Source organism: Myotis myotis, unplaced genomic scaffold (genome assembly GCF_014108235.1).
Source record: "Myotis myotis isolate mMyoMyo1 unplaced genomic scaffold, mMyoMyo1.p scaffold_m19_p_15, whole genome shotgun sequence".
NCBI classification, from domain to species: Eukaryota; Metazoa; Chordata; class Mammalia; order Chiroptera; family Vespertilionidae; genus Myotis; species Myotis myotis.
In genome coordinates, this window is record NW_023416319.1 from 52,336,486 (window position 1) to 52,364,193 (window position 27,708).

The following is a 27,708-nucleotide window of genomic DNA, read 5'->3' on the forward strand; positions in this document are numbered from 1 at the left end:
AGGGACTTGTTGAGTAACAACAGGTCACTCCAGGCAATATTTATGACAATAGAACTATGTTGCTTGATATTTTGTAACTTGAATGAAAAAGGGAGGGGGAGGAGCTATCCTAAATAACTTTGTAAAACATTTTTACTGGATACAATGAGACTGAAAACAAAAAGAACTGTACATAAACATTGTAGTCTCATTGGTAAATAGGGGTTAGCAATTCTGAAAGTACTTTACATGTATAGTAGTGTTAGAGTAAGTAGCTAGATATTAATAATAAAAGGAAGCAAAGGGAACCAGACATTATTAAGCATAATAATCTAGGAACCTGAATCGGATAATAAGCCTGCTTCACTAGGAAGTTATAGCTTCACACACACACACACACACACACCCCCAGGGCAAGCATGTCAAACTCAAAGGCTAACACGGGCCAAATAAATAAGGTTTAAGTTTATGTGGCTGCAAAAAACCAAAAGCTTCAATTTTCATAGAAACAAAGGTTTATTTTGATAGAGACATGCTGAAAACAAAGGGCTGAAATAAACGAGTAATCATTAACATAAAATAACATTTTAATAAAAATGAACATTTTTCTTGAACATTAGCTTACCAGATACTGAATAACCGCACAGATTAATAAGCATAGTGCAAATAAACCTATTTTTTTTTTGTTCTCCGAAAGCAAAATATTTCCTGTTGCGCACACCAAACAAGTCAGTCCAAGACTAATGATGGGGCAATCGGCTGCAAAATATTCGCTGCTAGTATTAGTGGAGAGAAATGGTGCGCCTGTGCGTAAGGCGCGTAAGGGAAATGAATGCAACACGATTATAGTAATCAGTCATTAGTGAACATTGTAGTTCACTATTAATAACTATGTATAACAGGATATTGTAAAAGTTAAGTTATGAACTTTTTATTAAAACGTTTTTTACATACCGTTACATTGGCTGGGCTGCAAAAATATTCCTTGTGGGCTGCATGCGGCCCATGGGGTGCCAGTTTGACATGCTGGTCCGGGGCATCCTCCACCCTGGAGACCTAATCCCCCAAGCAGGAAGGAAGGATTGTTACTGGTCATTACCAGCGGAGGAATATAAACAGCAGAAATTCCTCTGCTGGGGCACATGCCCAGTAGAAGCCAAGATGGCACAAGGGAGGTGCTTTTACTATGAGACATGCACAGTAGGAGCCAAGTTAGGAAACATAGAGGCCTGTCCGTCTAGCCTGGGTAAAGGACTGGATTGGATAAGGGACATAGAACCCTGGAAGATCTAGGAAATGGATTGGTTAGGGGGAGAACCCAATGCTAGAACGATTGAGAAGTTGGTTGGTTTGAAAGGGCTCCTAGTTTTTCCCAAGCCCACGATAACGTAATCAGCCTAACAAAAACAAAGCTCTCTCTCTCACTCTCACTCAGTAGCATGCACTCCCCAGTTTGTCCCTGCATTTCTCTCCTAACAGCCATGCGCGGACTCCACGTGCAGGTCCAAGCCTGAGCCTGAGTATGGCAGCACAGCGCCAGCCGGGATCGGACTAAGCTGGCTGGACAAGGACAGGTACTGAACTGTACTGCCCAATGGCACAGAATTCTAGAAGCTGGGGAAAGAATATATGGGAACTAGCTTTTTAACTAACTCTTCTATAAATCTAAAGTTATATTTTTTTTAAAAAAAAAAGGTAAAAAAATGACATTGACCAAAAAGAGTTCACTATATATCTATAATAATAAAAGCATAATTTGCTAATTAGACAGACAGCCGGTCGACGTTCCGGATGACCTTCTGGAGGAAGCCAGGGCTGCGGGGGCCAAGCCCCTTGCAAGAATTTCGGGCATCGACTCTCTAGTTCAGCCGTGGGCAAACTACGGCCCGCGGGCCGGATCCGGCCCGTTTGAAATGAATAAAACTATTGAAAAAGAAAACCATACCCTTTTATGTAATGATGTTTACTTTGAATTTATATTAGTTCACACAAACACTCCATCCATGCTTTTGTTCCGGCCCTCCGGTCCAGTTTAAGAACCCATTGCGGCCCTCGAGTCAAAAAGTTTGCCCACCCCTGCTCTAGTTGTTTCATAAGAGGCTCATCATAAAATACTATGCCCAGGAAAATGGGAGATATCTGTAATACAATTAACAATAAAAAACATATTTAAAAAATAAATAATATGCCCATCCCCCCCCCAAAAAAAATTCATAGATACAGACAATAGTATGGTGATTACCAGAGGGAAAGGAGAGTGAGGGAGGTAAACGGGGATAAATGGTGATGGAAGGAGACCTGACTTGGGGTGGTGTATTATAAAATTGTACACTTGAAACCTATATCATTTTAGTAACCAAAGTCATCCCCAATAAATTCAATAAAAATTTTTAAAAAGCATGACCATAGGATCATACTGTACTAAAAATATCGGGAGGATGTGCACATAAAATAATGTATAGTTGGCGCAGGTACATTTTGGTGTGCCCTCCTCTTTATATGAAGTTCCTTACATGTGAGCAATTTTTATTATTAAAACCGAACTGCTAGCTTGCTTTATTCCTCACTCTGGAGAGTAACTACGGTCACAAATATTAAATTTATTTTCTAAGTGTTAAAAAATTGACTTACATGCGGAAACCGGTTTGGCTCAGTGGATAGAGCGTCGGCTTGCGGACTGAAAGGTCCCCGGTTCGATTCCTGCCAAGGGCATGTACCTGGGTTGCGGGCACATCCCCAGTAGGAGATGTGCAGGAGGCAGCTGATCGATGTTTCTCTCTCATCGATGTTTCTAACTCTCTATCTCTCTCCCTTCCTCTCTGTAAAAAATCAATAAAATATATTTTTAAAAAAATTGACCTACAGTAACATAACTGTTCGCGCTCAGACATGCAATCCAGGCCCCTTTCCCTCCTCTAGGCTTGTGTCTGAAGGGGCAGCACTTGGATGCGCGTTTCTGGGAGGAAGCCTCCGGTCCGGCCCGACAGCAGCCGCAGGTAGCAATCCCTCCACCGGGTCCGGAGGAGGAAACCGCTGCGGACGCCTAACGGGAGGCACGGCGTTGCCTGGGAGGGGAATCTTGAGAATGTTCTTAACAATTTACGTGCCGGGCACCGTCCCGAGTGCTTTCACAGTAAGCGCCTGGAATGCGTATTCGTGAGAACCGTGCGAGGCAGGCCCCGCTACTAGCTTACGTTTAGGAGTTTGCAGCGAGGCATCGCGCCGAGGGCCGAGCCGCTCCTCCAGCCCCGGCTGTCAGAGCCGAGCCCCCGCGCCGCGCCCGCCGGAGCCCGCCCTCTGCGCATGTGCATCCCCGCCTCCACCCCGCGCGTCCTTCCCGGCCTCTAGCCCTCCGGGGGGAACCATCCTAGGCCTGCGGGTCCACGCGGCGAGGGAGCTGCGGGTGAGCCCCAGAGGGTGGGAGAGGGCCGAGGGGGCCCCGCGCGGCTCGGGGGTGCGGCGGTTCCGGTGATGGGGAGGAACCCTGCGGGCCCCGGCGGAACCCCTGGCGTCTGCGGCACCTGAAGCTGAAGGGACGCCGGGCGGGGGCTTCTCCCTCCAACTGGGCCCCGTTGGCGTGGGATGCGGGCTCCAGGGCTGGCGAGCTCTACGGCGTTTCGCCCCGAGCTAACACGCCCCCGTGTGGCCGCCGGTGGGAGTGCGCGTGCGCGACGCGAGCGCTGGGCCCGCGGGGCAGAGCGGGACTGGGACTGGGACGCAGGAGTGCGCGTGCGCGGCGTGTGCGCGTGCCTGGCGTGTGCGCTGGGCCTGCGAGGAAAGGGCCGGGGTTGGTAGTACGTGAAATCGCCGGACCAAATAGCCCCCGGAGACCCTCATTTCTCATCTGTGAAATGCGGCGTTAGGGACACTCGCCGCCCTGTGCTGTTCTGAGCGCCTGCGCGTTGCTAGCTGCTGTGTGTTTGTTGTGCGCGTGACCTGCGGCTGGAGCTGGGACTGGTCTGCGGGGCCTCGTTTCCCCGTTAACTCTGGGGAAACGGGAGGGGAAGGGCTGGGCTGGCTGGCACCGAGGCGCCCCCCCGCCCCCCGCCCCGGCTCCAGCATTCTCCAGACCCCAAGTTAGTATTCATTATGTGCTCATTTGCTGTGGGTTATGTGTAATCACGCACAGCCTCTGGAAGCCATGGGAGGCTGTGTGACGGGAAGAGGAGAGAGGTGAGCTGGGGCCAAGGCCGGCGCACAGGCTGTGCAGCACATGCCACCCCTTTGGCGAGCTCGTGACCCTGTCGTGGGGATGGAAGGCTCACCAGCGACAGCTGAGGAAATTGTCATAATTCCTCCCCAAATACCCGCTACGCCTCTGGTCCTCGGTCCTCGGTCCACTCTTCCGGAGGTGAGCTGCCTGCAGCGCCCCGTGGATGATTGTTGATGGCGCCTAGAGAAGATGCAAGGTCCCCCTCTCCTGGCCTTCTGCGGGCAGGGCCTTTCTGGATGATCTCGTTTGACCTCATTTGAAAGGTTTTTTAAAAAATGAGTCTGAGAAGGTGACCGGCTCAGATCATGCCATGTGTTAGTGGTGGGACCGAGATGAAAAGGTAGGTCTGCAGACCCCCGAGCTACTGCTCATTTTGTCAGTTCGGTCAAAGCTGGTTCCTTATTAAAAGATCTTTTTGAAAATTGTGAGCAGGTTAGAACAAACATTAAAAATATTACCTGGTCGTAAACATCCCCATCCCTTTTTTTCAGGGGTTTCTTGGATTTGACCCCAAAGGATTAATGTTGCTCGCAGGTAAAGAGATAAGCAATATGGCTTGAGGGTTTCTTTTTCTCCACAACATCAGTTTTAACAAATCCGTGGCGTTTCCTTCTTTAGATTACTATTCTATGTTAAACGCATCTTCTTATGTTTTTAATTTTTGTGTCGCAGACCCTAAATTGGTAATAAATCAGTAAGAAACAAATATTACATTCACTCAGTGACAAGTGTCATGTCTAAGCTCAGCATGTATTGGAGCCACACATGGACATGTAAGCATCCTGCGTGTAGGCAGGGCAACCCGGGAACCGCACAGCAGGCCATGCACTCCTGACTTCCTTCTCCCTTCTCCCTTAGCACTGCCGCCTCCTCTAAGAACAGAAAATGAACAAACCCCAGGTGAGTGTTTTGTTTATGTATTCCCACTTGTTTTAAAATGTGTTTTCTAAATTTTATACGGGTTCATATTTTTAAAATGAAAAAGTAGAAATAGGCAAAGTTTTACATTAAGGGAAACGTAACAAGAGAAGTAAATCCAAAAGGACAGTTGGTAAAATCAGGGGCACGATGTTTAATTTTACAGTTACCCAAGTGATTGTAAAATTTTCTCTGATCTTCCTAATGACAACACTGACATACATGCATTCTGTTGCCTATAATCATTCTTTGGTGGAAACAGTAAATGCTAAGGCTGACCTCGTCGGGTATACTTTTCAGGAGACCCAGCAGTGAGGTGTGAGTCCACAGCTGTTCATGGTCCTGCTTGATCCAGGAATAAAAACCTGGAAGATCTGGCTGAATGGAGGGACTTTAATTCCCCAAAGAACTCCCCATAAATGTTTGTGTCAGCGCGTTTGTATTTCTAGCGTGAGTAGTAGACAGCTCTGATGTTCATTTCTGCATTTGTCATTTACATTTCAACCTAATGAAGGCAGTCTTGCTGCATCACCACTGCTACCTTGAATCAGTTCTGGAAAAGGCCACCAACTTGTAGTAAAACCCAGCTTTTGTCTTTGTTTTACTTGCCTCCTCTGCAGTACTTGGAACTCTGATCTATTGTCTGTTTTGAAAGTGTCCTCTGTTGTCTGTGACACTGCCCTCCTAGCTGTCTTTACCTACTCTGTCCCCCAAGAAGTGTCTTTTTCTTTTCTTATCTGTTCTTGGTCCATTGCTCTCCTCAGTCTACCTATTTTTTATGACCGGTATTGCTTTTTATTTTTTTAAATAAAATAGTTTTGAATTGGTGATATATTTACATGGCTAAACATGTGATATAGAAGACAGTAACTTAAAAACTCACACTTCCATCCTCTCTGTACCTGATGCTCCCTCTCTGTTTGGTGACATTTATTTATCACTTAAACTGAGATGCTTTCACTGAGAGTGAAAGAGGTTCTACAAACAATTATGCTGGGACAACTGGCAGGTGTTGGAGCAGTTCCAGACAAACTGGAGTGCGTGGTCACCCTACTGTTGGTATCCATTATTAATGATTTCTTGTTTACCTTTCAAGTGTTTCTTTATTCAATTAAAAGAAAATATGCGTGCATATTCTTGTATGCCCTCTCTATTTAAAATGCTTCCTTAAATGCTTCTCAAATTTAGATGCATCTGTACATGTTGTTAAAATGCAGATTTTTGATGTAGTTAGTAGAGCTGGGTGGAGTCTTGAATTCTATATTTTTAATAACCTCCCAAATGAAGCTGATTCAGCTGTTAAAGTTACCACACCAAATAGCAAGTCTTTACACTATTTTCCCTTTTCGGCATTTTCTTTCACCTTTTTTCATCCTGTCCCAGAGAACTCTATAACAGAACATGGATTGCTGTTTCTTTTGTGTTATAACTGTATAGTAATTCAATTGTGAATATCCCATAGTTTATTTAACCAGTTATTAACTATTTCCAACCTTTTTCTGTTACAAGCCATGTTTTAATGACTAACCTAGTAAGTATAGATTTATTCCATCAAATAAATTACCATAAGTGGAGTTGCGAGATCAAAGGGTGAATACAAATAAATAAACTTGATCAGCTTGGTGGAATTATAATATTATTATATCCCCTTTATACTACATGAGAGTGCTTGTTTCTCCTCAGCTATTTTTCATACACTATGTGGTTCAACTTCTGGCAACTAATAAGTAAAAAGTGATATTTTATGTAGTTTGCACCTGCAATTTTCTTAATTCTGAGTGAGGCTGAATATTTTTTCATGTATCTAAAAGTTGTCTTGTATTTATATTTCAGTGAACTATCTGTTCATACCTATTGCCCATTTTGCTCCAAAGTTTCTGGCTTCCTTTTTTCAGTGGCTAGTTAGCTCTTTATTTATATTAGGGATACTAATGCTTGTTTATTATATGCGTTACAAACTATTATTTTTGGGTATATCATTTGTCTTTTGGTAATTGCTCTGGTTTCTTTTATTGGAACCAAGATTGGGAGGCTATTGCTGCTGATGTGTCATTGCTTGTAGACACTCTCTCAGCTGACTGACCAAGGAAATAGATGTCTATACTAACATATATATATATATACACACACACACAGATATATATATATATATATATATATATATATATATATATATATATCCTATCTAATAAAAGAGAAACATGGTAATTAGCGTACGACCACTACCCTTCCCATTGGGTAATCAGTGAGATATGCAAATTAACAGCCAGCCAAGATGGCGGCCGGCAGCCAGGCAGCTTGAAACTAACATGAGGCTTGCTTGCTTCAGTGATGGAGGAAACCAACGTTCCCCGCCTGCCTTGCCGGCGTCTGAGCTTGCAGTTTGAAGCATAGTTACAAATATAGAAGCTAAACAAACCCCCAGAAACCTGCTTTCAGCCCACCGGGATCTCAGAGCTGGAGTTGATACAGAGTTTCGATTATAGAACCCAAACAAACCAGATACCTGCTTTCAGCAGCAGAGGCCTCAGAGCTGGAGCCAGAGCTAAAGGTGGCCCAGAATAAAAAAAGAAAGAAAAAAAGGAGCAGTTGGGAGCTTTAGTCACCTGCCAGCCTGAAAACAGCCCTCAGCCCCTCACCCAGACTGGCCAGGCACCCCAGTGGGGACCCCCACCCTGAAGGGTGTGTGACCAGCTCCCCAACCCCCCTGATGGGCCCTGCTCTGTGAATGACGGGGCAGCGACCCAACCCCCTGATCTGCCCTGCTCTGTGCGTGACAGGTGGTGGCGCCGCAACCTCCCCATCGACCCTGCCTTGAGTGTGACAGGGGGCGGTGCCCCAACCCCCCCAATCGACCCTACCCTGAGCATGACTGAGGGTGGCATCGCAACCTCCCAATCTGCCCTGCTCTGTGCATGACAGGGGAAGGCGCCCCAACTCCCCAATCGGCCCTGCTCTGAGCCCGACCAGGGGCTGCACCTAGGGATTGGGCCTGCCCTCTGCCACCCGGGAGTGGGCCTAAGCCAGCAGGTCGTTATCTCCCGAGGGGTCCCAGACTGCGAGAGGGCACAGGCCGGGCTGAGGGACTCCCCCCCGAGTGCACAAATTTTTGTGCACCAGGCCTCTAGCATATAGATAGATAGATAGATAGATAGATAGATAGATAGATAGATAGATAGATAGACTAGATCATGTATTAAATAAGGCTGTGTTTCTTTGTGAGAAACTGCCAAACTGTTTTTAGGGGTGATGTGAGTTGATGAGACTCCTCCTTTGTTGCTTTGCCCTTCCAGCAATGGTGACCAGTGGACCTCCATGGAGTCCCCTCTGTGCCTCCACCCATCCCTGCGATTAGTCACTGAGTGCACCCTTTGCTCAGAGAAAAAGTGTTTCTGTAGTAACATTTCTCGGGTTTGCAGATAATGTGCTCTGCAACCTAACACGAAGGGTGAGGTGAGGCGAGCTCTGGGTGGTTTAAGGAAGGTGGCCAGGCTCCTGGGCTTTGTCTGGAATTCTCTGTCTGGAAAGCCAATTGCCAGACAACCATGGCCACATCTGTGCTTTGTCCCTGCCCTGGACACTGGGCTCAGCTGAAGCTCATACTGCCCATTCCTGCAGGAATGCTTACTAAATCTCTTGGCTTCTTTTGGCTGAAGGGAGTTCCATTCACAAGATTCCTCTGTCTGGACTGAGCCCCACAAGGAGCTCTTGGCTGCAGGGCTGCGTCCATGGCTCCTTTAAACTCTTCTCCCTTCTTGTCTCCCTGGTTGGCTCCCACTTGCCCACCTTTAGATGTTTCAATGTGCAGATCTCTCAGACATGTTTGTGTGTTGAACAAAGAATTCTTTGTTGAATTATAGCTGTTCAAATTGTTGAAACTTAAAGGGGTGAGACCAAGGGGATCTCTCACAGCACCATTCCTCTGATATCACAAGTTACCAATTAAAAAACTTGTATGTCTGACATACATTTGATGCTATGCATTTCCCTTTATGCACTGCTTTCACTGCATCCCACAAATTTTGATGAGAGGTATTTTCATCTTCATTTTATTTAAAATATATTAAAATTTCTTTTGAGATTTCTTCTTTGACCTATAAGTTATTTATAAATGTGTTGTTTAATAACACATTTAGTATTTGGGGGATTTTAATAACATAAATAGTATTTGGGGGATTTTCCAGCTGTCACTTGCTTATTAATTTCTATTTAATTCTATAATGGTCTGAGGACATATTTTGTATGATTAACTATTGTTTTAAATTCATTAAGGTGTGTTTTGTGACCTGGGCTATGTTCTGTCTTGGTGACTGTTCCATGTGAGCTAGAACGGAGTGACAGAATGTCTATGTTATTGTTTGGGATAAAGTCAGCTAGATCATGTTGAATGATAGTGTTGCTCAGGTCATCCATATACTTCCTGACTTTCTGCCTGCTCAATCTCTCAATACTGAGAGAGGAGCAACTGAAGTCTCCAACTATGCTCTGTCTGTTTCTCCTTTCAGTTTTATCAGTTTTTGTTGTATGTATTTTTATATTCTTTTGTTAGATACATACTTGTTTCAGATTGTCTCCTTTCTGTGGTATGATTTTGAACCCATCTAATGAGTTCTTAGTGTCAGCTCTAGAATGCCCTTTCAATGTATGTGTGTCTGTATGTACATGTGTGTACGTATATACATGTATCAGAAGGCCCCAAGAGCATTCCCAGGTTCAGTGACTCATTGGGGTGACTCATTATGTAGTTGTACTTATGGTGGTGACTTATTTAAGTGAAAGGATACAAAGCACAGTCAGCATAGGGAAAAGGCACATGGGGCCTAGACCAGAGGAAACCAGGCACAGGATTCTAAGAGTCTTCTCCCAGGACACACTTAGTCCTCTAGCAATGAGCTATGACAACAAACATGAAATGTCTGCCAGGAAAGCTCAGTAGACACTTAGTGCTCAGGGGTTTTATCAGGAGATAGTCACATCGGTACTCTCTGCTTAGCACCTGAACTCCCAGGCACCACTTGTACAACATAAACCACATTGTTTGCATAAACAGTCTAGGGTCAGTGAACCATTGTTATTAGAGAACTAGAGGCCCAGTGCATAAATTCGTGCACAGGTATGGTCTGGCCAGCCTGCCCCGATGGGGTTCCATAGGGCTGGTGGGGGGAAGGGGCTGTGGGCGGTTGGCTAGCCAGCCCCGCCCCCAATCAGGGTGGGGGCCAATTGGGCCAGACCGGCAGGATTGGGCGGGGGAGGGCAATTGGGGCCTGGATCAGGCTGGTTGCTGCCGCAATGCACTTCATAGCCACCAGTTGTTCTGGTTGTTCCGCCATTCCGGTTGCTGGGCTTTTATCCTATACTCGGGGGCCCAGTGCACGAATTCATGCAGCTTGAAAGGAACTGTGGGCCGTGAGGCTACAGTGGGCACAGGGTCAGGTCTCAGCCCATCCTCCATGCCCCTACCCGACCCCTCCCACCGTGGTCTTCCCGTTCCCCTGTAAGCCGGCAGCCCCACTCCCGCCGCCACTGCTCCCGTGCGTTGACGGCACTGGCCCTGCTGACGGTGGGTGCGAGTGGGGCCGTCGCCGGCAGCAGGTGCGAGAGGTAGCTGCCGGCCCCAATTGCCCCTCAAGAGCAGGGGGAGGTGGAAAGGCGCCGGCAGCAGGTGTGAGCAGCAGCTCCAGCACTGGCAGCATGTGTGAGCACTGGGCAGGACCATCGTGCACGTGAGCAAAGAATTTTCAGTAACCATCAGAAGCTTGCACCAATGACTGCAACCGGTGCCCCACCTTGGTCTGGCGCCCCTGCTTACCTGCTCCACCATCCCGCCGCAGCCAACGCTCGCCATGTTCCGTGTGCGCCCCCTGGTGGTCAGCACACGTCACAGCGACTGGTTGTTTGGTTCGGTTTTTTAGTTCCACCATTTGGTCTATTTGCATATTAGGGTTTTATAGATATATATATATAATAAAAGGCTAATATGCAAATTGACTGAACAGCGCAACGACTGGTCACTATGACGAGCACTGACCACCAGGGGTCAGATGCTCAATGCCTGAGCTGCCCCCTGGTGGTCAGTGCACTCCCACAGGGGGAGTGCCGCTCAGCCAGAAGCCCGGCTCACAGCCAGCAAGCGCAGCGGCGGTGGTGGGGGACTCTCCCACCTCCGTGGCCAGGCTAAGGATATCCGACTGATGGCTTGAGCGGGCCTAAGCTGGCAGTTGGACATCCCCCAAGGGCCCCAGACTGCCAACCGCCCAAATCTCTTGCACCGGGCCTCTAGTATATATAGATAGATGGTGAGAACTCTCCTGAAATCCAAGGTCCCAGATGCCAGCCAAAGGACACCTTGTGGCGGACTTATCAAGGGCTAGTGGTCTTAGCCCTACTCTGTTCTTTTCTGCACACCACACATCCCATCTTTCATTTCTTTTGTTCATATATTCATCTGTTTTATTGAATATATTATTCATCATTTATTTTGGAGTTCTTGCTTATCATTTCCAATATCTGAGTCCCCTATTAGTCTGTTTTTATTGTCTATTTTTTTCTTGGTCATTGTCTTTTCACAGAACATGAAATTTTTTATTGGATGCCAGACATTATATTTTTTTAAAAAATGGTAGAGGCTCAGAAAATGATCTCTTTCAGCAGAGAGGATTCATCCTTTCTCTGGTGGGCAGGCAGAATGCAGGGCTGGTCACTTTAATCAATCATAGGTTGAACTTGGTCAGGGCCTGCACCATATTCATTTCAATCCACTATTCATTTTAACAAAGTTTTACTTCCTCAGTGAAAGTTAACTTAATAATATAAAAGGTGCCCGGCCGTTGTGGCTAAGTGGTTGAGTGTCAACCTATGAACTAGGAGGTCACATTTCGATTCCCGGTCAGGGCACAACCTGGGTTGCAGACTCAGTCCCCAGCAGGGGACATGCTGGAGGCAGCCGATCAATGATTTGCTCTCATCATTGATGTTTCTCTCTCTCTTCCCTCTCCCTTCCTCTCTCTGAAATCAATAAAAAATATATTTAAAAAGATAAAAGTATTAAGCATTTAAAATATAATAATATAAAAGATAATATAAAAGAACTTAAAAAAAAAGAACTAACTTTTCCTTGGTAACCCCAACCTATTTTGTGAATACTGCTAGCTCCTACAATGTCTAATTTAATAAATGATAATGTATATGTCTCCTTATCATGTCATAAGCATTGAGAACAGAAACTGTGTTTGTTTTCATCAATAGTATTTTTGTAGCAGTTAGGACAGTTCCAAGCCCTTAGTGGAGAGTCAGTTTGTACATATTTTATCCTACATAATATAGCACAAAAGAAGGCATCCTATATGACAATTTTCAGTAAGCTCTAAAGAGATTAGTTCTTTCAAATGTTTTCCTCATATAGTTCTGACAGCTTCATATAGAAAAAGAATATACCGTTACAGGAACAAGTGTCATTCAAAGATGTGTGTGTGGACTTCACCCAGGAAGAGTGGCATCTGCTGAATCCTGCTCAGAAGATACTATACAGAGACATGATGCTGGAAAATTACAGCCACCTTGTCTCAATAGGTAAGAATATTTCTATGTGACTACCAGTACCATGCATTTCTTAGTTGATGAAACATATGAACTTCCTGTAAGAATTTTCTGATTTGAAGCTAGAGATTTGGGCTAGCATAAAGAATGCTGTGTTTTTCCCTCCTCAGGGATTGGTTGATTAGGGCACCTCCTTTGAACAGCTCTTTAAGCTGTACCTTCCTTCCCCACCATTTTCTCAGAGTCCCTAAAACCAGGCTGTTTAGCCCTAATGCTGTAGTATTTTCTCTTAACAGGGTATTGCATTACTAAGCCAGAAGTGATCATCAAGATAGAGCAAGGAGAAGAGCCCTGGATATTAAAGCAAGGATTCCCAAGCCAGTGCCACCCAGGTGAGTTCATGAGTTCGCACGCAGATGGAAGCCACAGGAAGTGAGATTTAAGCCATTGTTTAGGGCTTATCACCTTTCAGATATTTTTCAGATATTTTTTTTTGTAGCCCAGACCTTTGGAAGTTATAAGGACAATTGGCCCACATCCCTTTATTACCTTAATCACATTCCTCCACATGTCACTTTCACTCATAAGTGCTTTCCTTTTTCCTTCTACATTTTAAGGGTGACTTACCTATACCCATAAGCTAAATGCAGTCAGGTTCATCTTAGATAATTTTTCTTGGTTAATGTATCTTTTTTTTTTTTTTTTGGTTAGTGTATCTTAGAATTGTTCACCTCTATTGTCTTTGTGTTAGCTGGTGTTTTTTCATGCAGTACTTCTATATATTCATTTAACAAATATATGTGAGCACTCACTATGATCCAGTTATGTTTTTAGGTAATTAAAAGAATAATGTCCCTGCTGTCATGTAGTGTATATACAGCGAGGGGCACAAAGCATACCTGTGTGTGTGTGTGTGTAGATATATGTGCATGTATATACACACACAGTGTTAGGTGGTGGTAAGTACTGTTAAAGTAGTGGGAAGGGGGATGGAGAATGATGTACTATTTGGTAAGAAAGTCAGGGAAAACCTTTTTAATGAGATTAATAGAGACAAGACTAATAAAGTGGAAGCGTGAATATTTTAGGCAGGGGAAACATCAGGTGCTGAACTTCTCAGGCAGATACATTCTTAGAGTGAAGAATGGCAAGAAGGCCACTGTGGCTGGAGACCAGAGGGCGTGGGGGAGATAGATAGGAGATGATATTAAATTATAATATCATAATATCATAATATAATAAATTAGTAGCATGGACCATGGTAGATACCATGGTTAATTTTGTTTTGAGTGATGTGAGAAATCCTTTGTTTTTTTAGTAAATCAAATTATGTAAATCAAATTATGTCATCAAATCTGATTTACAGTTTAAAAGAGTCTTTCTGACTTCTAGTCAGTAAATAAACTATGGTGGGTGAGTGGTACTTAGGCATTAGCAAGGAAGAAACACCAGTTAGGAGGCCATTATGTACTCCAGAGGAGAGAAGATAGTAGCTAAGGCTATGTTGGAAGTGCTCAGAAGTGGTAGATTTGTACAGATGTATTGAAATGCGACTAAGAGGATTTGCTGTTGGATTAGATAATAGTGTGTGAGAGAAAGAGAGGAGTCATGAATGACAAGCAGCTGGATAAATTAGAGTGTCATTTACTGAAATAGAGAAAATTAGGGAGGAGAGATTATAGGGGGGTTATTATAAATTTAAATTTAGACTCAATAAGCTTGAGGTAACTGTTAAAATCTAGTCTGTGTATTGGAGGTTGGATGTGTACAAGTATGGAATATAGAACTAGAAGTTTCCATTTGAAAGGCATTAATTTCAGGTGGTGTCAAAAGGCATGGGTTAGAGGAGATCTTCTAGAACAGATGTTGGGAAACTTTAATAAAAAACCAGAAGGTAAATATTTCAGGGTTAGTGGCCACATGTGGTCATGGTTGCTGCTGCTGCTGCTCCTCCCCCTCCCCTTTCCACCCCTTTCTCTTCCTATTTATTCTCCTCCTTTCTTCTTATCCTTGCTCCTCCCTAGTGCTCTTCTACTTTGTCCCTCTAAAAATGTAAAGAACATTCTTAGTTCAAGGACCATTCATTGCTTGTAGTCATAGTTTGCTGACTCCTTTTCTAAAGAGTGGTTCTTTGTGAGAGAAGTAGTCTTGGGACAATACACTTTTATGAGACACGTAAATCCATTGTCTCATCATTAGAGGAGATTGGGAAGGAACAGTCTGAGTGGCATGAAAACCAGAGAGGCTGGTTTTCTAGGAGTCAAATAAGGGACATTCTACAATCCTTTACTACCTTAAGTGGCAACCATGGGTCACTATACTAAACCTGTTATTTCCTATTACTGTTCTATTCAGACTGCTGTTGTTTTCCTTTCAAAACCATCTACTACAGCGGTTCTCAACCTGTGGGTCGGAACCCCTTTGGCGGTCGAACGACCCTTTCACAGGGGTCGCCTAAGACCATCCTGCATATCAGATATTTACATTACAATTCATAACAGTAGCAACATTACAGTTATGAAGTAGCAACGAAAATAATTTTATGGTTGGGTCACAACATGAGGAACTGTATTTAAAGGGCCAGAAGGTTGAGAACCACTGCTCTACATCTCTTCATTTTCTCACTTTTCACTGATAACACGTAAAACCAGAACTGTGCCTGTGATGTCTCATTTCTGGCTTGAGCTACCTCCTAAAAAAGGCTTTTATTTAACCTAAAGCATCCAGTGTATCTTTTACTAGCCTGATAAAGTAGCTTTTTATTAATAAATAAAATTAAAGCCTTTCATTGACTATTACAGTGTGGTCCTATTCTTTTTATTTTTTTATTTTTATAAGAATTTATTTGAGCCAAAATGACAACATGCTGGGAACCAAGATCACAAGTGCTCTACTGTCCTACCTATCTTAATTTCTTTCTTTCTGCTCTCCAGAATTTACACTAAAACCCATACTATATTATATCCTAAATTCACTTATAAATGCTCTTTTTTAAACTTTTAAGTAATTTTTTATTTTTCAGTTACAGTTGACATACAATATTATATTAGTTTTTGGTGTGCAACTCAGTGATTAGATGTTATATAATTTACTAAGTGATCACCCCAATAAATCTAGTAACCATCTGACACCATAGTTATTACAATATTATTGACTGTATTCCCTATGCTATACTTTACATTTCTGTGACTATTCTGTAACTTCCAATTTGTACTTTTTAATCCTTCACTTTTCCACCCATCCCCCCAACAGCCTTCCCATCTGGCAACTGTCAAAATGTTCTTTGTATCTGTGAGTCTCTTTCTGTTCTACTTGTTTATTTTCTTTTTTAGATCTCTTTTGTCTGGTGTAAGTATTGCTACCCCAGCTTTTTGTTTGTTTGTTTCCATTTCCATGAAATATCTTTTTTCATCCCTTTAAATCTGTGTGTGTCTTTTGATCCTAAGTGAGTCTTTTGTAAGCAGCAAGGGTCTATGAGTCTCTTGTAGATAGCAAGGGTCTGTTTTCATTATCCATTAAGTCTCCATATGTCTTTTGATTGGAGCATTTAATTTATTTGCATTTAAAGTAACTGTTGATAGATATGTATTTATTACCATTTTATTCATACTTCTTATCCTTATTTTTTTTTCTTCTTCAACACTAATTTGGTGGTGATGAACTGCTTTAGCTTTTCCTTGTCTAGAAAACTCTTTTTATTTGTCCTTCTATTCTAAATGATAGCTTTGCTGGGTAGAGTAATCTTGGTTATAGGTCCTTGCTTTTCTAAAGAATTTTTATTGATTTCAGAGAGGAAAGGAGAGGCAGAAAGAGATAGAAACATCAGTGATGACAGGAAATCATTGATCGGCTGCCTCCTACCCACTCCCTACTGGGGATTGAGCCCGCAACCCTGGAATGTGCTTTGATCGGGAATCCAAGCATGACCTTCTGGTTCATTGATCTATGCTCACACACTGGGCCACGCTGGCCAGGCTAGCCAAAAATTTTAAGATAATACCTACTTAAGGTCTCAGGACCATATAGAGAAATGTGATCATTATGGATATTACAGTTCAGTAAAATCCACAGATGAACCTCAAGGTATAAAAACTGAAAACTCTATAAAAGATAAACCTAGAAATAAAAGCAGACTTAAAATTCAACACTGCCTCAGAAACAAAATTATTTTGGGGAGAAGTTAGCCAGCAGATTGAGGTGAAGGAACGTATGACTTGATGGCTTGGGCAGTTTCGTGAACAGCTGTGAGAAAACAAAATGAACCTGGTCCTTTTGCAAAGAAGGCCTGCTCCTCATCTGGGTTGTATTTCCTGTTGAACATTTGTGATGTTGTGAGTCACAGCTAGAAAGAGAGTTAGAGTCTCAGGTAAAGCAGTGTTGCTTAATGCATGAGGAAATAGATGCTTTCAGAAATTTATTTTGATGTTGACATAAAATGGGGAAAGGAATGGCAACATGCATTAGTGAGGATCTTCCCACAGTAATCAGGTTGTGAGAAGGTAAGGACATAAACTATGATCCGCCTCTGCCAAAGTAGATTCTTCCTCTAATTTGTTTTTCAGTCTGTTTTCCTTAAAAACAAAAACAAAACAAAAAATAACTTCCCTTGTTGAACTCATCTAGTTCTGAGTGTCTTGCTTTCCGAATGAACAACTCTCAGAAAATCTGTACTGTTTGCTCACCATCTCTTCAGTTTATTTCACTGTCTCTAACTTGCCTCTTAAAACATTTTTAAAAGTAATTATTTTTCTGTGAATTATATTAAAGGAAAATCTAGATCCTGGGTTATAGGACTATTAGGACTATTCTTTTGGACCTAAGGAAGTTGGTGTTTTCAGAACTTTAGTTTGGTTTCATGTGTAGAGTGGAGTCATGTACTCTAGTTGGAATCCTACCCCAGTATTCTGTGTACGAGAGGATTACGACTAAATTGTTCTCTCTCTACCAAACACAGTTCATCCTCTGAAAGCCCTTGTCTACTCACCTTAACTATCACTTTATTCCATGTTTAATGTCTCCTTTGGGCTCACCCCATTCTCTTGCATTTCCTTGTTTCTGAATCAGCCACTCCCAGTGCTCTGAATTTTATTTCCTTTTTTTGGTTTAGTTTTGAAGGTTATATATTTATAAAGTGCTAAATGTCATTGCCACTTTCCTTTCCCTGCTTCCACTGCAACATGTATTTTCCACTCCAACCAGAACAGTAAAGGAAATATATAGTTGGATTTAGTTCATACCAGGAAACTGGGTCTAAAACAAAGGATTTATTGCATAATAGGGCATTTGTGTGAAAGTCCAATTCCATTAGAAATGTACTGAAATTCATAAGATATGGTTATTTTTCTCATTTCCAGAAGACTGGAAAGATGATGACCTAATAGAGAGCAGCCAAGAAAATGAAGATGGGCATTTTTGGCAATTTGCTCTTACCACCAACAAAACATTAAATATACATGGTGGTGAGAGAGTAAGGAAAACTTTCAATCTGGGTAAAGACTGTGTTCCTTCAAGAAATTTTTCATATAAGATATGTGCCTCTTGTGAAATGAGTTTGAAGAATATTTCAGACTTAATTATTAGTAGAAAGAACTATTCTGGAACAAAACCTGATACGTTTAGTTTATATGAGAAATTGCTCCTTGATATTAGGCATGAGAAAACTCTTACTGGAGGGAAATCTTATAACTATGATCAAAAAAGGAATATCCTTAGTCATGGCCAGGATCTCACTCAGCTAATTTTCGACCAGCCTTCTGAGTATAATGAAAATGGACAAGACTTCCAAGAAGAGGCAGCCTTTTTCTCAAATAAGAGATCTCAGATAGGAGAGACACTCTGTGAATATAATGAATGTCAAAGAACTTTCATCCAAAACTTAAAGCTCAGTTTATCTCAGAGAACTCATTTAGAAAGGGACCCATATGAATGCAGTATTTGTGGGAATCCCTTCTATGTGGATTTAAGATTGGGACATCAGAGAGCTCTTACAGGGGAGAATCCTTATGAATATAATGAATATGATCAAATTTTCTGTGACAATTCAACTTTCATTATTCATCCGAGAACTTATACAGGAAAAATTCCCCATGAATATAAAGTAAGTCACAAAACGGGGGGGAAATCAGCCCTCTTTAAACATCAGATAGTACATATGAGAGCAATACCTTATGAGCACAAGGAGAATGGAAATAATTTCAACAAGAAGTCACATCTCACCCAACCTCGAAGAGCTCACTCAGGAGAAAAAAACTTTGAATGTGCTGAATGTGGAAAAACATTCTGGGAGAAGTCAAACCTCACTCAGCATCAGAGAACACACACAGGAGAGAAACCCTATGAATGTGCTGAATGTGGGAAAGCCTTTTGTCAGAAACCACACCTTACCAACCACCAACGAACACATACAGGAGAAAAACCTTATGAATGTAACCAGTGTGGAAAAACATTCTGTGTGAAGTCAAACCTCACTGAACATCACAGAACACACACAGGAGAGAAACCCTATGAATGTAACACATGTGGGAAATCCTTCTGCCACAGGTCAGCACTAACTGTACATCAGAGAACACATACAGGAGAGAAACCCTTCATATGTAATGAATGTGGGAAATCCTTTTGTGTGAAGTCAAACCTCATTGTACATCAAAGAACTCACACAGGAGAAAAACCGTATCAATGTAATGAGTGTGGGAAAACCTTCTGTGAGAAATCAGCTCTTACTAAGCATCTCAGAACTCACACAGGGGAGAAACCCTATGAGTGTAATGGATGTGGGAAAACCTTTAGTCAGAGATCAGTACTCACTAAACATCAGAGAATTCACACAAGGGTGAAAGCTCTTTCCACATCCTGAATGTTCAGAAATCTGTCCACCCTTTCAAATTCATTATTCAGTTTTTAAAAAATAAGATCAATGAAACCCAAAGAACATCACAAGTTACTCAAAAGTTATGTCTTATTGTACTTCAGATAATTAATATTAGAATAAAACCTTATTAATGTTTTAAATATGTGGAAGCTTTTAAGAAAAAATAAACTTTTGTCAGAAAATTTGTACTTAGGAAAAATTTGTTCATTTAAGTTATATGGTAAAAATCTTTGTAGAGAATTTATGTTGTATCATATTCCAAATGTGATACCAAAACTTTATTGTAAATATAATGTGTGATACTCACTTATACTGATATTCACAGTATAATCTGAAGCTTAAAAAATGTTGAATGACAATAGCATTAAACATTTATGTGAAGAATCCCTAATGTGTTCAGACCTATGTAAGTATTCTAACATAATAGAAATTTGAGGTATGCTTGATTTATATATTAGAGTCCAACATTAATTGTGAAGAGAAAGTATGAACACTTAAACAACTATTGTGATCTATATTAATATTTCCCACACTAAATACCACCAGTATCTTTGTAGGCTAACATAATTGCATATGTACATGTAAATATATTTATACACACATATAGTGATGTGCTAGATTAAGTTCATACTGGCTTGGAAGTACTGCTGATTTAAATTTTCAGGAATTTTGCCAGCCAGTTGTTAAACACAGTCATTTAAAAATTAAATTACATAAAATTATAATTAAATTATATTAAAAACAAAGGTGGTAAATACTCAACACATTACTTACTAATTATTTTATAATATTTTGCTACTTGTTCTTTAGGTTACTTATATTTTTGAGTCTTCATGGAGAGAATACTGAGTAATGGTGTGCAGCTGCACATCTCTTTCCATCTCTACATTCAGTGCCATCATGTTGGTAGCTTGGCTTAGTGTGAGTATTTACACAATGGAAATTGGCAAACTCTACATATTAGAGTTATTTTCTTAGATAACCTGTTGTCAAGTATTTAGCAGCACACCACTATGGATATAAGAAAATATATTTGGAAGAGTTAAAGTGAAAACCACATAACTTTTCTCCTATTTCCTGACATAAATACATGGCTATTGTCATTGCTGAACTGCCACTTCAATAAAGAAGACAAAATATGTTTCTGTGAGTTTTTTAACCACCTTTGCATCATTTCTATCCTCAATACTACCAAGTCTCTTTAGAGTACGGCCAGTATATGTTATTTTACAGCCACGTCACCTACCTTTCCTCATAGATGAGTGAGTACTGCCATTATTATTGAACTACTTCCATTAAAAAACCAAACATTTTTTCCTGAGTTTTTTTAAGCAGCCTCTCAGTCAATACTGTAAATGCTGTTAATAGTGATACATAAATTCCACAAAGATTAATATTAGTTATAAACAGTAATATTGCACTGTACAAATAAAAAAATAGTTGTATGTAATGAAATGCCTCTTTCATACTCTTGGTATTTCATTGCTGTATCTATTTAGGCATGATATGTGTAACCTGAGTTGTATGTAATCCAGGAAGTATGTATTTGTATTTCATATAATAGTGTTACATACTGTCCCTTTTGCCTTTGTCCTATTGTTTCCTATGATTCCTTGCAACATGTTGATAAGCAGTTCCAAGAGACTCTACTTCTTATTTGTTGGGCTCTGTTTTTTCTTTGTCTATCCCTCACCCAGATGATATAAGGGTAAATCCAGATTAGTCTGAGTTAGTCATGGATATGCTAATGATTTTGTTGGGTGGATATGTGAGATATGAGATGTTTGGAAAATATTCTATAGTGCTTTGAGGAAAGATCTCAGCAATTAAATGTCATGACATGAGAAAACATGAGAAGAGATTGTCTCTATTGTAATGGACTTTTTCATGTCTATATAGTATATCAAATTATAGTTTATGGCTCTAAAGGGCAATAGCCCAAAGGTAACAGCACACAAGATGAGAAAACCCTAGCTTTAAGATATGCAACTCTATATGGACTTGCTCTCTCTCAGGACCTTATATTACTGTGATAATAATGGCTTCTCATTTATTCTTAGGGTTATTATTTAGAACTGAAGGCATTTCCCCCAAAAGAGATGAATTATTTTCTAAGTGTTAATATTCTTAAAATACAGTGAATTTTGGGGGAAATTATTTCTTTTTTAAAAAATATATATTTTTATTGATTTCAGAGAGGGAGAGGGAGAAAGATAGAAACATCAATGATGAGAGAATCATTGATTGGCTGCCTCCTGCATGCCCCCTACTGGGGATCGAGCCCGAAATCTGGGCATGTGCCCTTGATTGGAATTGAACCCAGGACCCTTCAGTCCACAGGCTGAGGCTCTATCCACTTAACCAAACCGGCTAGGGCAAATTATTTCATTTAAAAAAATATATACTTTTTTATTGATTTCAGAGAGGGAGGGATAGATGAGATAGATCTATGATGAAAGAGAATCATTGATCAGCATGCCTCATACTGGGGATTGAGCCCACAACCAGGGTGTGTGCCCTCACCAATAATCGAACTGAGACCTCCTGGTTCATAGGTCGATGCTCAACCACTGAGCCATGCTGGTCGGGCTGGGAAGAATTATTTCTTTTGACAATTTAATATGGGGTAGGTCTTGTGTCAGCATGGTTCCGGTGAAAAACAGAATTCTAGATTTTAATGGCAGACTTACAGTGGACCAGAAACAGGCTATTGAATCACCTAGAGACTAGCATCTGCACTATTCTAAATCCTAAAGGGGCGAAGGATGGAAGCAAGTGTTACCAGAGCCCGGTGAGACTTGCTCCCATGAAGGAGGGGCCACCTCCAGAATTGTGACACCAAGTTGCTGGTGCCTCCCTAGGGAGAACCTAAGCAGATGCCATCTGCAGGTAAGCCCAAGGGGGCACAGAGATCTGGGTGGAGCCGATGGAGAATAAGCAGTGCAGTGTTTCTTAATTCCTATGTAAAGGCTCAGCATTAGAAATTTATTCTAGTTGAGAGTTGTGTTTTTGCTTTGTTGTGCTTTGTTGTGATAAGTACATTCCTTTTGGAACTGAGTACTGTGGTAGGTATGTCTCACCTTTAACGTGTGAAGCAGACATGTATACTTGCATTATTCATATTTCCGTCTGTGGTGTTTCTTGTTACATGTCGTGTGAGGTAAGCAGCTCTCTATTCTTCCAAATAAGCCAGCTGTTCCTGCAGCTTAATTCACCTTTTTCTTTCTGATACGGCATTTTTATTACATCTTTGCAGGACATTTGGTCCTGTCCAAAACACCCACTGAGACATTCGGCCCACAAAATAATACATTTAACTTTGTTAAAATTGTTATTTTTTTATGATGAATTTGGGGTTTCATATTTATTCTTGTTTTTCCTTGTCATGAAGTTTGGCAGAGTTACTCTGTAAAGCCATGAGCAATTGCTCTAAAGAATATATCAACCTGCCTGGCTCGTGTGGCTCAGTGGACTGAGCACCATCCCATGTACCAACAGGTTGCTGGTTCAATTCCTGGTCAGGGAATATGCCTGGGTTGTGGGCTCAATCCCTGGTAGTGGATGTGCAGGAGGCAGCTAATTGATATTGCTTTATCATCAATGTTTCTGTCCTCTCCCTTCCTCTTTCTAAAAAATCAATAAAAACATTTTAAAAAAGAATATATCAACCTGATTACTGGCTTTATATTTGTTATATCTGTTAACAATTTTGTTTATACAAATTGTATTTTGTTGGTATCATTGTTAAATTGGTGGTTATATTTGAGTGTGACCACCAAAACCTGGCTGGTAACTTTATAGCTTTACTGTTTATCTTTCAACACTTAAATAAACTCCAAATTGAAGGATAATACACTACCATCAGCTTTGAAATTTGCTATGCCACCCTTCCTCTGTGTGGTTTGTCCTATGATCAGCCTTCAGTACTGATCTGTATACACCCCAAGTTTCTGGTAGAAATCTTGGAGCTTCTGGTCTGCTGCCTCTGTCACACCTTCCACAGAGGTACCCTATCTCAACATAATTAGGTCAGTGGTCAGCAAACCGCGGCTCACAAGCCACATGCGGCTCTTTGGCCCCTTGAGTGTGGCTCTTCCACAAAATACCACGTGCGGGAATACACGTACAGTGCAAAGTTGACTTAAAACTTTAAGTAAAGTTTATTAAGTTAATTTTAGGGAACGTTGTGGAGTGAAAGAAGATGTAGTGTCAAGGACTGAAAAAGGTATGTTGAGATGGTTTGGACATATAGAGAGGATGAACGAAAGGAGATGGACGAAACAAGCATACAAGACGAGTGTGGATGGGATAGTTGGAAGGGGTCGACCTCAGCGAACGTACCTCAATCAGACTGAGGACGTTTTTAGCAAAGGCCAGCTTAGGAGTACCCTAATCAAGTTAATAACAATGTACCTACCTATACAGTTTGGCTCTCAAAAGAAATTTCAATCGTTGTACTGTTGATATTTAGCTCTGATGACTTAATGAGTTTGCCGACCACTGGTGTAGGTAAATGCAGTTACTCGAATCCTCACACAACCGCATCAAATTAAAATAAACTACAGAACAAGCATTATTCAGAACTGCCTGACGTCTAGCTGAATGGAAGTCCTACAACTGGGAATTTAAAGAAGCCATATTGAGACTGGTAGGAGGGGTGGAGATATGGAATGAGCTGGTCCCACACCCACATGTGCCAGATAAAAATCAGAAGGTATATCTTGGCTGTAGAGGACCTCCCTGAGGAGTGAGGAATCCTACCCCACACTAGATCCCCCCAGCCCAGAGTCTCAGTGGCAGGAAGAGAAAAACCCCATAACTTCTGGCTTTAAAAAACAGTGGGGGTAGGTGACTGAGGGAGATGGAAGCTGAGAGGGACAGGCTGCTGGAGTCCCAAGCACTTCCTCTTAAAGGGCCTTTGTACTGACTCAGACTTGCTCCCTCTGAGCGCTAGCACTGGGGCAACAGCTCGAAAGGCACAGGGACATATGGGGAGGAACTGAATTTTCCAGCATTTGGGCAAGAGCTGGAGGGGCAGCTTTCTGTCTGACAAAAGTGCTGGCAGAGGCACTAGTACCCTTGACGAGCCCAAAGGGAGGGGCCGCATCTGAGTCTCCATCAATCTGGCTCACACTGTTTGCCCCTCCCTGTTGATCCCCTGAGACCCCGCCTCACCCAAACTGTGGACCACCCAAGTTGTTTCCAGTGGCTTTTCTATACAAACTGCCTTTCTTAGCTCCTGTGGCGGGCTTTCCTGAAAATCTCTTAAAGGTTCACAAATTGCAGACACGCAGCATCTAGCCTTGGCATGTCTCATACCTCTCACCAAGAGGCCCCAGGCCTGGCACTAATGGCAGCCAGCCTTGGTTCCCACCTTGGACTCTCCTGGGCACCTGCAAGCCCAGCTCGTGCTGGGTGGCCCCAGGCAGGGCACAGGTGGTGGCTGACCTTGCACCTCCCAAGAGGCTTTAGAGTCAGTGCACCCAGTGGACAGCTGGTCGGGTAGGAGTGGAAGAACAAAGGCCATTGAGAAGGAAAACCCCAGGACTGTACTAGTAGATGGTGTTCTGAGAGCAAAGCGAACCTAAGAGAGACTAGGAGAGGAACCAGAGAAAATACTGACAATTCTTTTGTGAAAGTTTGCTACAAAGAAACATGGAGAAAAGGTATAGGAAATGGGGTCAAGAGGAGTTCATTTGAAGATGAAATAACTGCAGGTTGTATGATGACGGGAATACGCTAGTAAAAACTGATGGTGTTGGGGAGAGAACAGACTGGCTGGAGCGACGCCCTGGAGGTAACAGGATCCAGCAGTCAGGTGCAGGATTAGTTTAGGTGGACACAGGTAGCGCATCTACAGTAAGGGGCAGGGAACAGAGCGGGGCACTGGTGGATATGGTGGTAGAAGTCTGCAGCGGTGGGAGTCTCCACTTCCATTTTCTTAGTGAAGTAGGATGGAGGGGGAAGGAGGTGGGAAGGGCTGAAGAGAGAAGAGGTGTGAGATCCTCATTTGGGAGGATGGCAGAGCCCAAGCAATGCTGGAACTGTTGAAGGGAGGGCAGTCAGGATGGCTCTGTGTTCTCCTCTAGCCGCGTTTAGCTGCACTGCTGCAGTATGGAGCCGGAGAACTGGGTTTCTCCAGGGTTCTCATTTTACCAAGCAGATATGATGAGGTGACAGGGAGATGAGGGAGTTAAAAAGGGATGCAAGAAGCGCCTCCTAAAGGCAGACCATGGAGTTCACGCTAGCTTACTAGGGAGGGAAAACTCACCAAGGGAGGAAGGTGGTAGGAGGTGGGTTGGAGATAGTGGTAGGGTTGCAGGAGTTTTGGTTTGGGGGCATTAGAGGGAATAACTTAGAAACATCGGAAGTGGTGGTCGGAGTGGGGCGCTTCAGGGGTTGCAGACCTTAGACAAGTTCTAGGGTGTGATCACGGGGGCACTGAGGCTGCGCCAAGTCAGAAGACAAGAGTGGGACACACGGAGCCAAGTGGATGCTAGGATTACCCACCCGTATACTGAAATCTCCGAGAGTATGGGGGGTAGCGTTAAAGCTACAAAATTATGAGCTCTTCACAGAGGAGGGAGTCTGTGCCCCGGAGGGCAGCCTCCCTGGCACAGCAGCTTGTAGTGATGCAGAGCGAACGCCTGTGGGCACCGAGGGAGAACTCGAGCTCGCTGTGAAGGGCATCGAGGGCAGGGGGTCTCCATTACTAGTGCGCCTGCTTTTATGAGGCAGAACTGGGCCTTGGGGGGGGGGGGGTGGCGGGGTGGCACTGGTAGGATATTGAAAAGAAAACCTCCAAGACCAGAGGGAGATAAAACTGGCATCCAGCTCACCCGGGATGGGCTTGGATGAACCCGCAGCAGTCCCTCGGGTGGAATGGGCAAACCTGTGCTAGAAGAAAGCGGCAAGAGGCTGCGTTCTCCCACGGAAAGTCCTTTCCCGGGGTCAGAGGAAGGCCGAGGCATTCCACGTGGGTCAGTCTGTCCCTGCCCTGAGTCTGCTGTTCCCGAGCAAGCGGTCGAGCCACAGCGACTCCCAACCCAGCGATACCCCACCAGGCCCGTCGGGGGTCGGCAAGGTGGCGCAGGGTGACCGGAAGTGCTACTTCCTGCTTCTGTCCCGCAGCGAGGAACGGCGTCAGGCCGCACCGTCGCCACGGCCTCCGGGTCGCTCGGGCGTCCGGAGCAGACGCGGCTCGGAAACCCAGAAGAGTAAATAGTTGTAGCTGAGGGCGGCGGTCCCCGCGGTCGGATCCCCGGGGCGGGGCGCCTCCACTAGCCAATCACAAGTCTTCCTTGCGGCTCTCCCCGGAAAGTCGTCCCTCCGCCGGTCCCTTTCTTCGGCCCCCGCCTTGTTTCCCGCCGGCGGGTGGAGTAAGTGCGTAGGCCGCATTTCCGGTTCCGGCGTGGTCCACGCGGGGCTGAGCAGGAGCACCTGTGAGCTTGGTGAGCGCCCGGGGCTGGGGGAGGCGGCGGCGGCGGGGTCTCCGGGGCTGGGGCTCCGGGAGCTGAGCGCACGGGAAGGCCCGTGTTCGGTCTCGGGCAGTCTGCCCCCGGGGAGAACCTGAGGCGCCGGGACAGGCATCTTCCGTACCTTCCGGAGACGTGCTCCTCGGTCGTTGGGGGCGTGGCTAAGGAATGCGCGTGGGGAGCCGGGACCCGGGGAGAGGGGCAAGGAGAGCTGGCGGGCGTTTCAATGCGGCATAATCCCGGCCGGTGACAGACCCGAGTCACGTCAGTTAATTCCAAAAAGTGTTTCCCCTCTCCCCACCTAACCAGCATCCCAAGAGGATAAACTTGGCATCAAGTGCATACAAGTTCGGAACCAAGATACAGTTGAGTAGAAAAAGAATGTCCTGAAACACACAGCTGTTTAGTTTCAAAGCGCTCCTAGAACCCAGCTCCCCTAACTCCCATTGGTATTTCTTGACATTATGCTGGTATGTGCGGACTTTCTATTCCGCCGGGGAGAGGGGGGAATCGGCCTGCCCTCCTGCAGTGCAGCCGTCTGATGTGGCCCTTACTGCCTGGCTCTGAAGACATTGCTTTGAATTCCGCCCACTAGTCAGATCATAGCTGCAGCCATCTCCCGGCACCGTGCCTGGCACATCTTAGGCAGACGCGTATATTTATTGAACTGAAGTTATCTCAGTACCTTCATTGGATGACTTGATTGCCCCACTCCCCTT

At 43.5% G+C, this 27,708-nt stretch overlaps 3 protein-coding genes across 8 annotated transcripts in view; 2 read left to right on the forward strand and 1 right to left on the reverse strand.

Moving 5' to 3' along the window:
• Window positions 1-901: 901 nt before the first annotated feature.
• On the reverse strand, window positions 902-27,104 carry LOC118670350. The gene is made up of 3 exons (XM_036337389.1): window positions 26,902-27,104; window positions 26,354-26,794; window positions 902-1,035 (listed from the first exon to the last, which is right to left on the reverse strand). The coding sequence occupies exons 1-3, from the start codon at window positions 27,102-27,104 to the stop codon at window positions 936-938; spliced, it is 744 nt and encodes a 247-aa protein (XP_036193282.1). The 3' UTR covers window positions 902-935.
• Window positions 3,309-21,717, forward strand: ZNF248 (zinc finger protein 248). 2 transcript variants are annotated; one of them, XM_036337277.1, is made up of 5 exons: window positions 3,309-3,382; window positions 5,051-5,092; window positions 12,553-12,679; window positions 12,943-13,038; window positions 18,001-21,717. In XM_036337277.1, exons 2-5 carry the CDS (start codon window positions 5,078-5,080, stop codon window positions 19,497-19,499), a joined length of 1,737 nt encoding a protein of 578 aa, XP_036193170.1. In that variant the 5' UTR covers window positions 3,309-3,382; window positions 5,051-5,077; the 3' UTR covers window positions 19,500-21,717. The 2 variants fall into 2 exon arrangements, with proteins under 2 accessions (XP_036193170.1, XP_036193171.1); XM_036337278.1 differs by lacking the exon at window positions 3,309-3,382 and adding an exon at window positions 4,106-4,532.
• BMS1 (BMS1 ribosome biogenesis factor) overlaps window positions 26,888-27,708 on the forward strand; it is a 35,397-nt gene continuing 34,576 nt past the window's right edge. For 4 of the 5 annotated variants that reach the window (XR_004972255.1, XM_036337279.1, XM_036337283.1 and 1 more), the window contains exon 1: window positions 26,888-26,965. The gene's annotated coding sequence lies outside the window, so the exon portion shown is untranslated. Of the gene's footprint in view, window positions 26,966-27,323; window positions 27,355-27,708 lie in introns of those variants that run through there. The other variant, XM_036337281.1, reaches the window with a different exon arrangement.

Coding starts and splice junctions, on each gene's coding strand:
- ZNF248 (XM_036337277.1), top strand. Junction 12,680..12,942: donor CAGCCACCTTGTCTCAATAG/GTAAGAATATTT, acceptor TTCTCTTAACAG/GGTATTGCATTACTAAGCCA. Junction 13,039..18,000: donor CCCAAGCCAGTGCCACCCAG/GTGAGTTCATGA, acceptor TCTCATTTCCAG/AAGACTGGAAAGATGATGAC.
- LOC118670350 (XM_036337389.1), bottom strand. CDS start 27,104: ATGCCTGTCCCGGCGCCTCAGGTTCTCCCCGGGGGCAGACTGCCCGAG. Junction 26,795..26,901: donor GAACCGGAAATGCGGCCTAC/GCACTTACTCCA, acceptor GTGATTGGCTAG/TGGAGGCGCCCCGCCCCGGG. Junction 1,036..26,353: donor TTCATCCAAGCCCATCCCGG/GTGAGCTGGATG, acceptor TTGGGGGATTAG/GTCTCCAGGGTGGAGGATGC.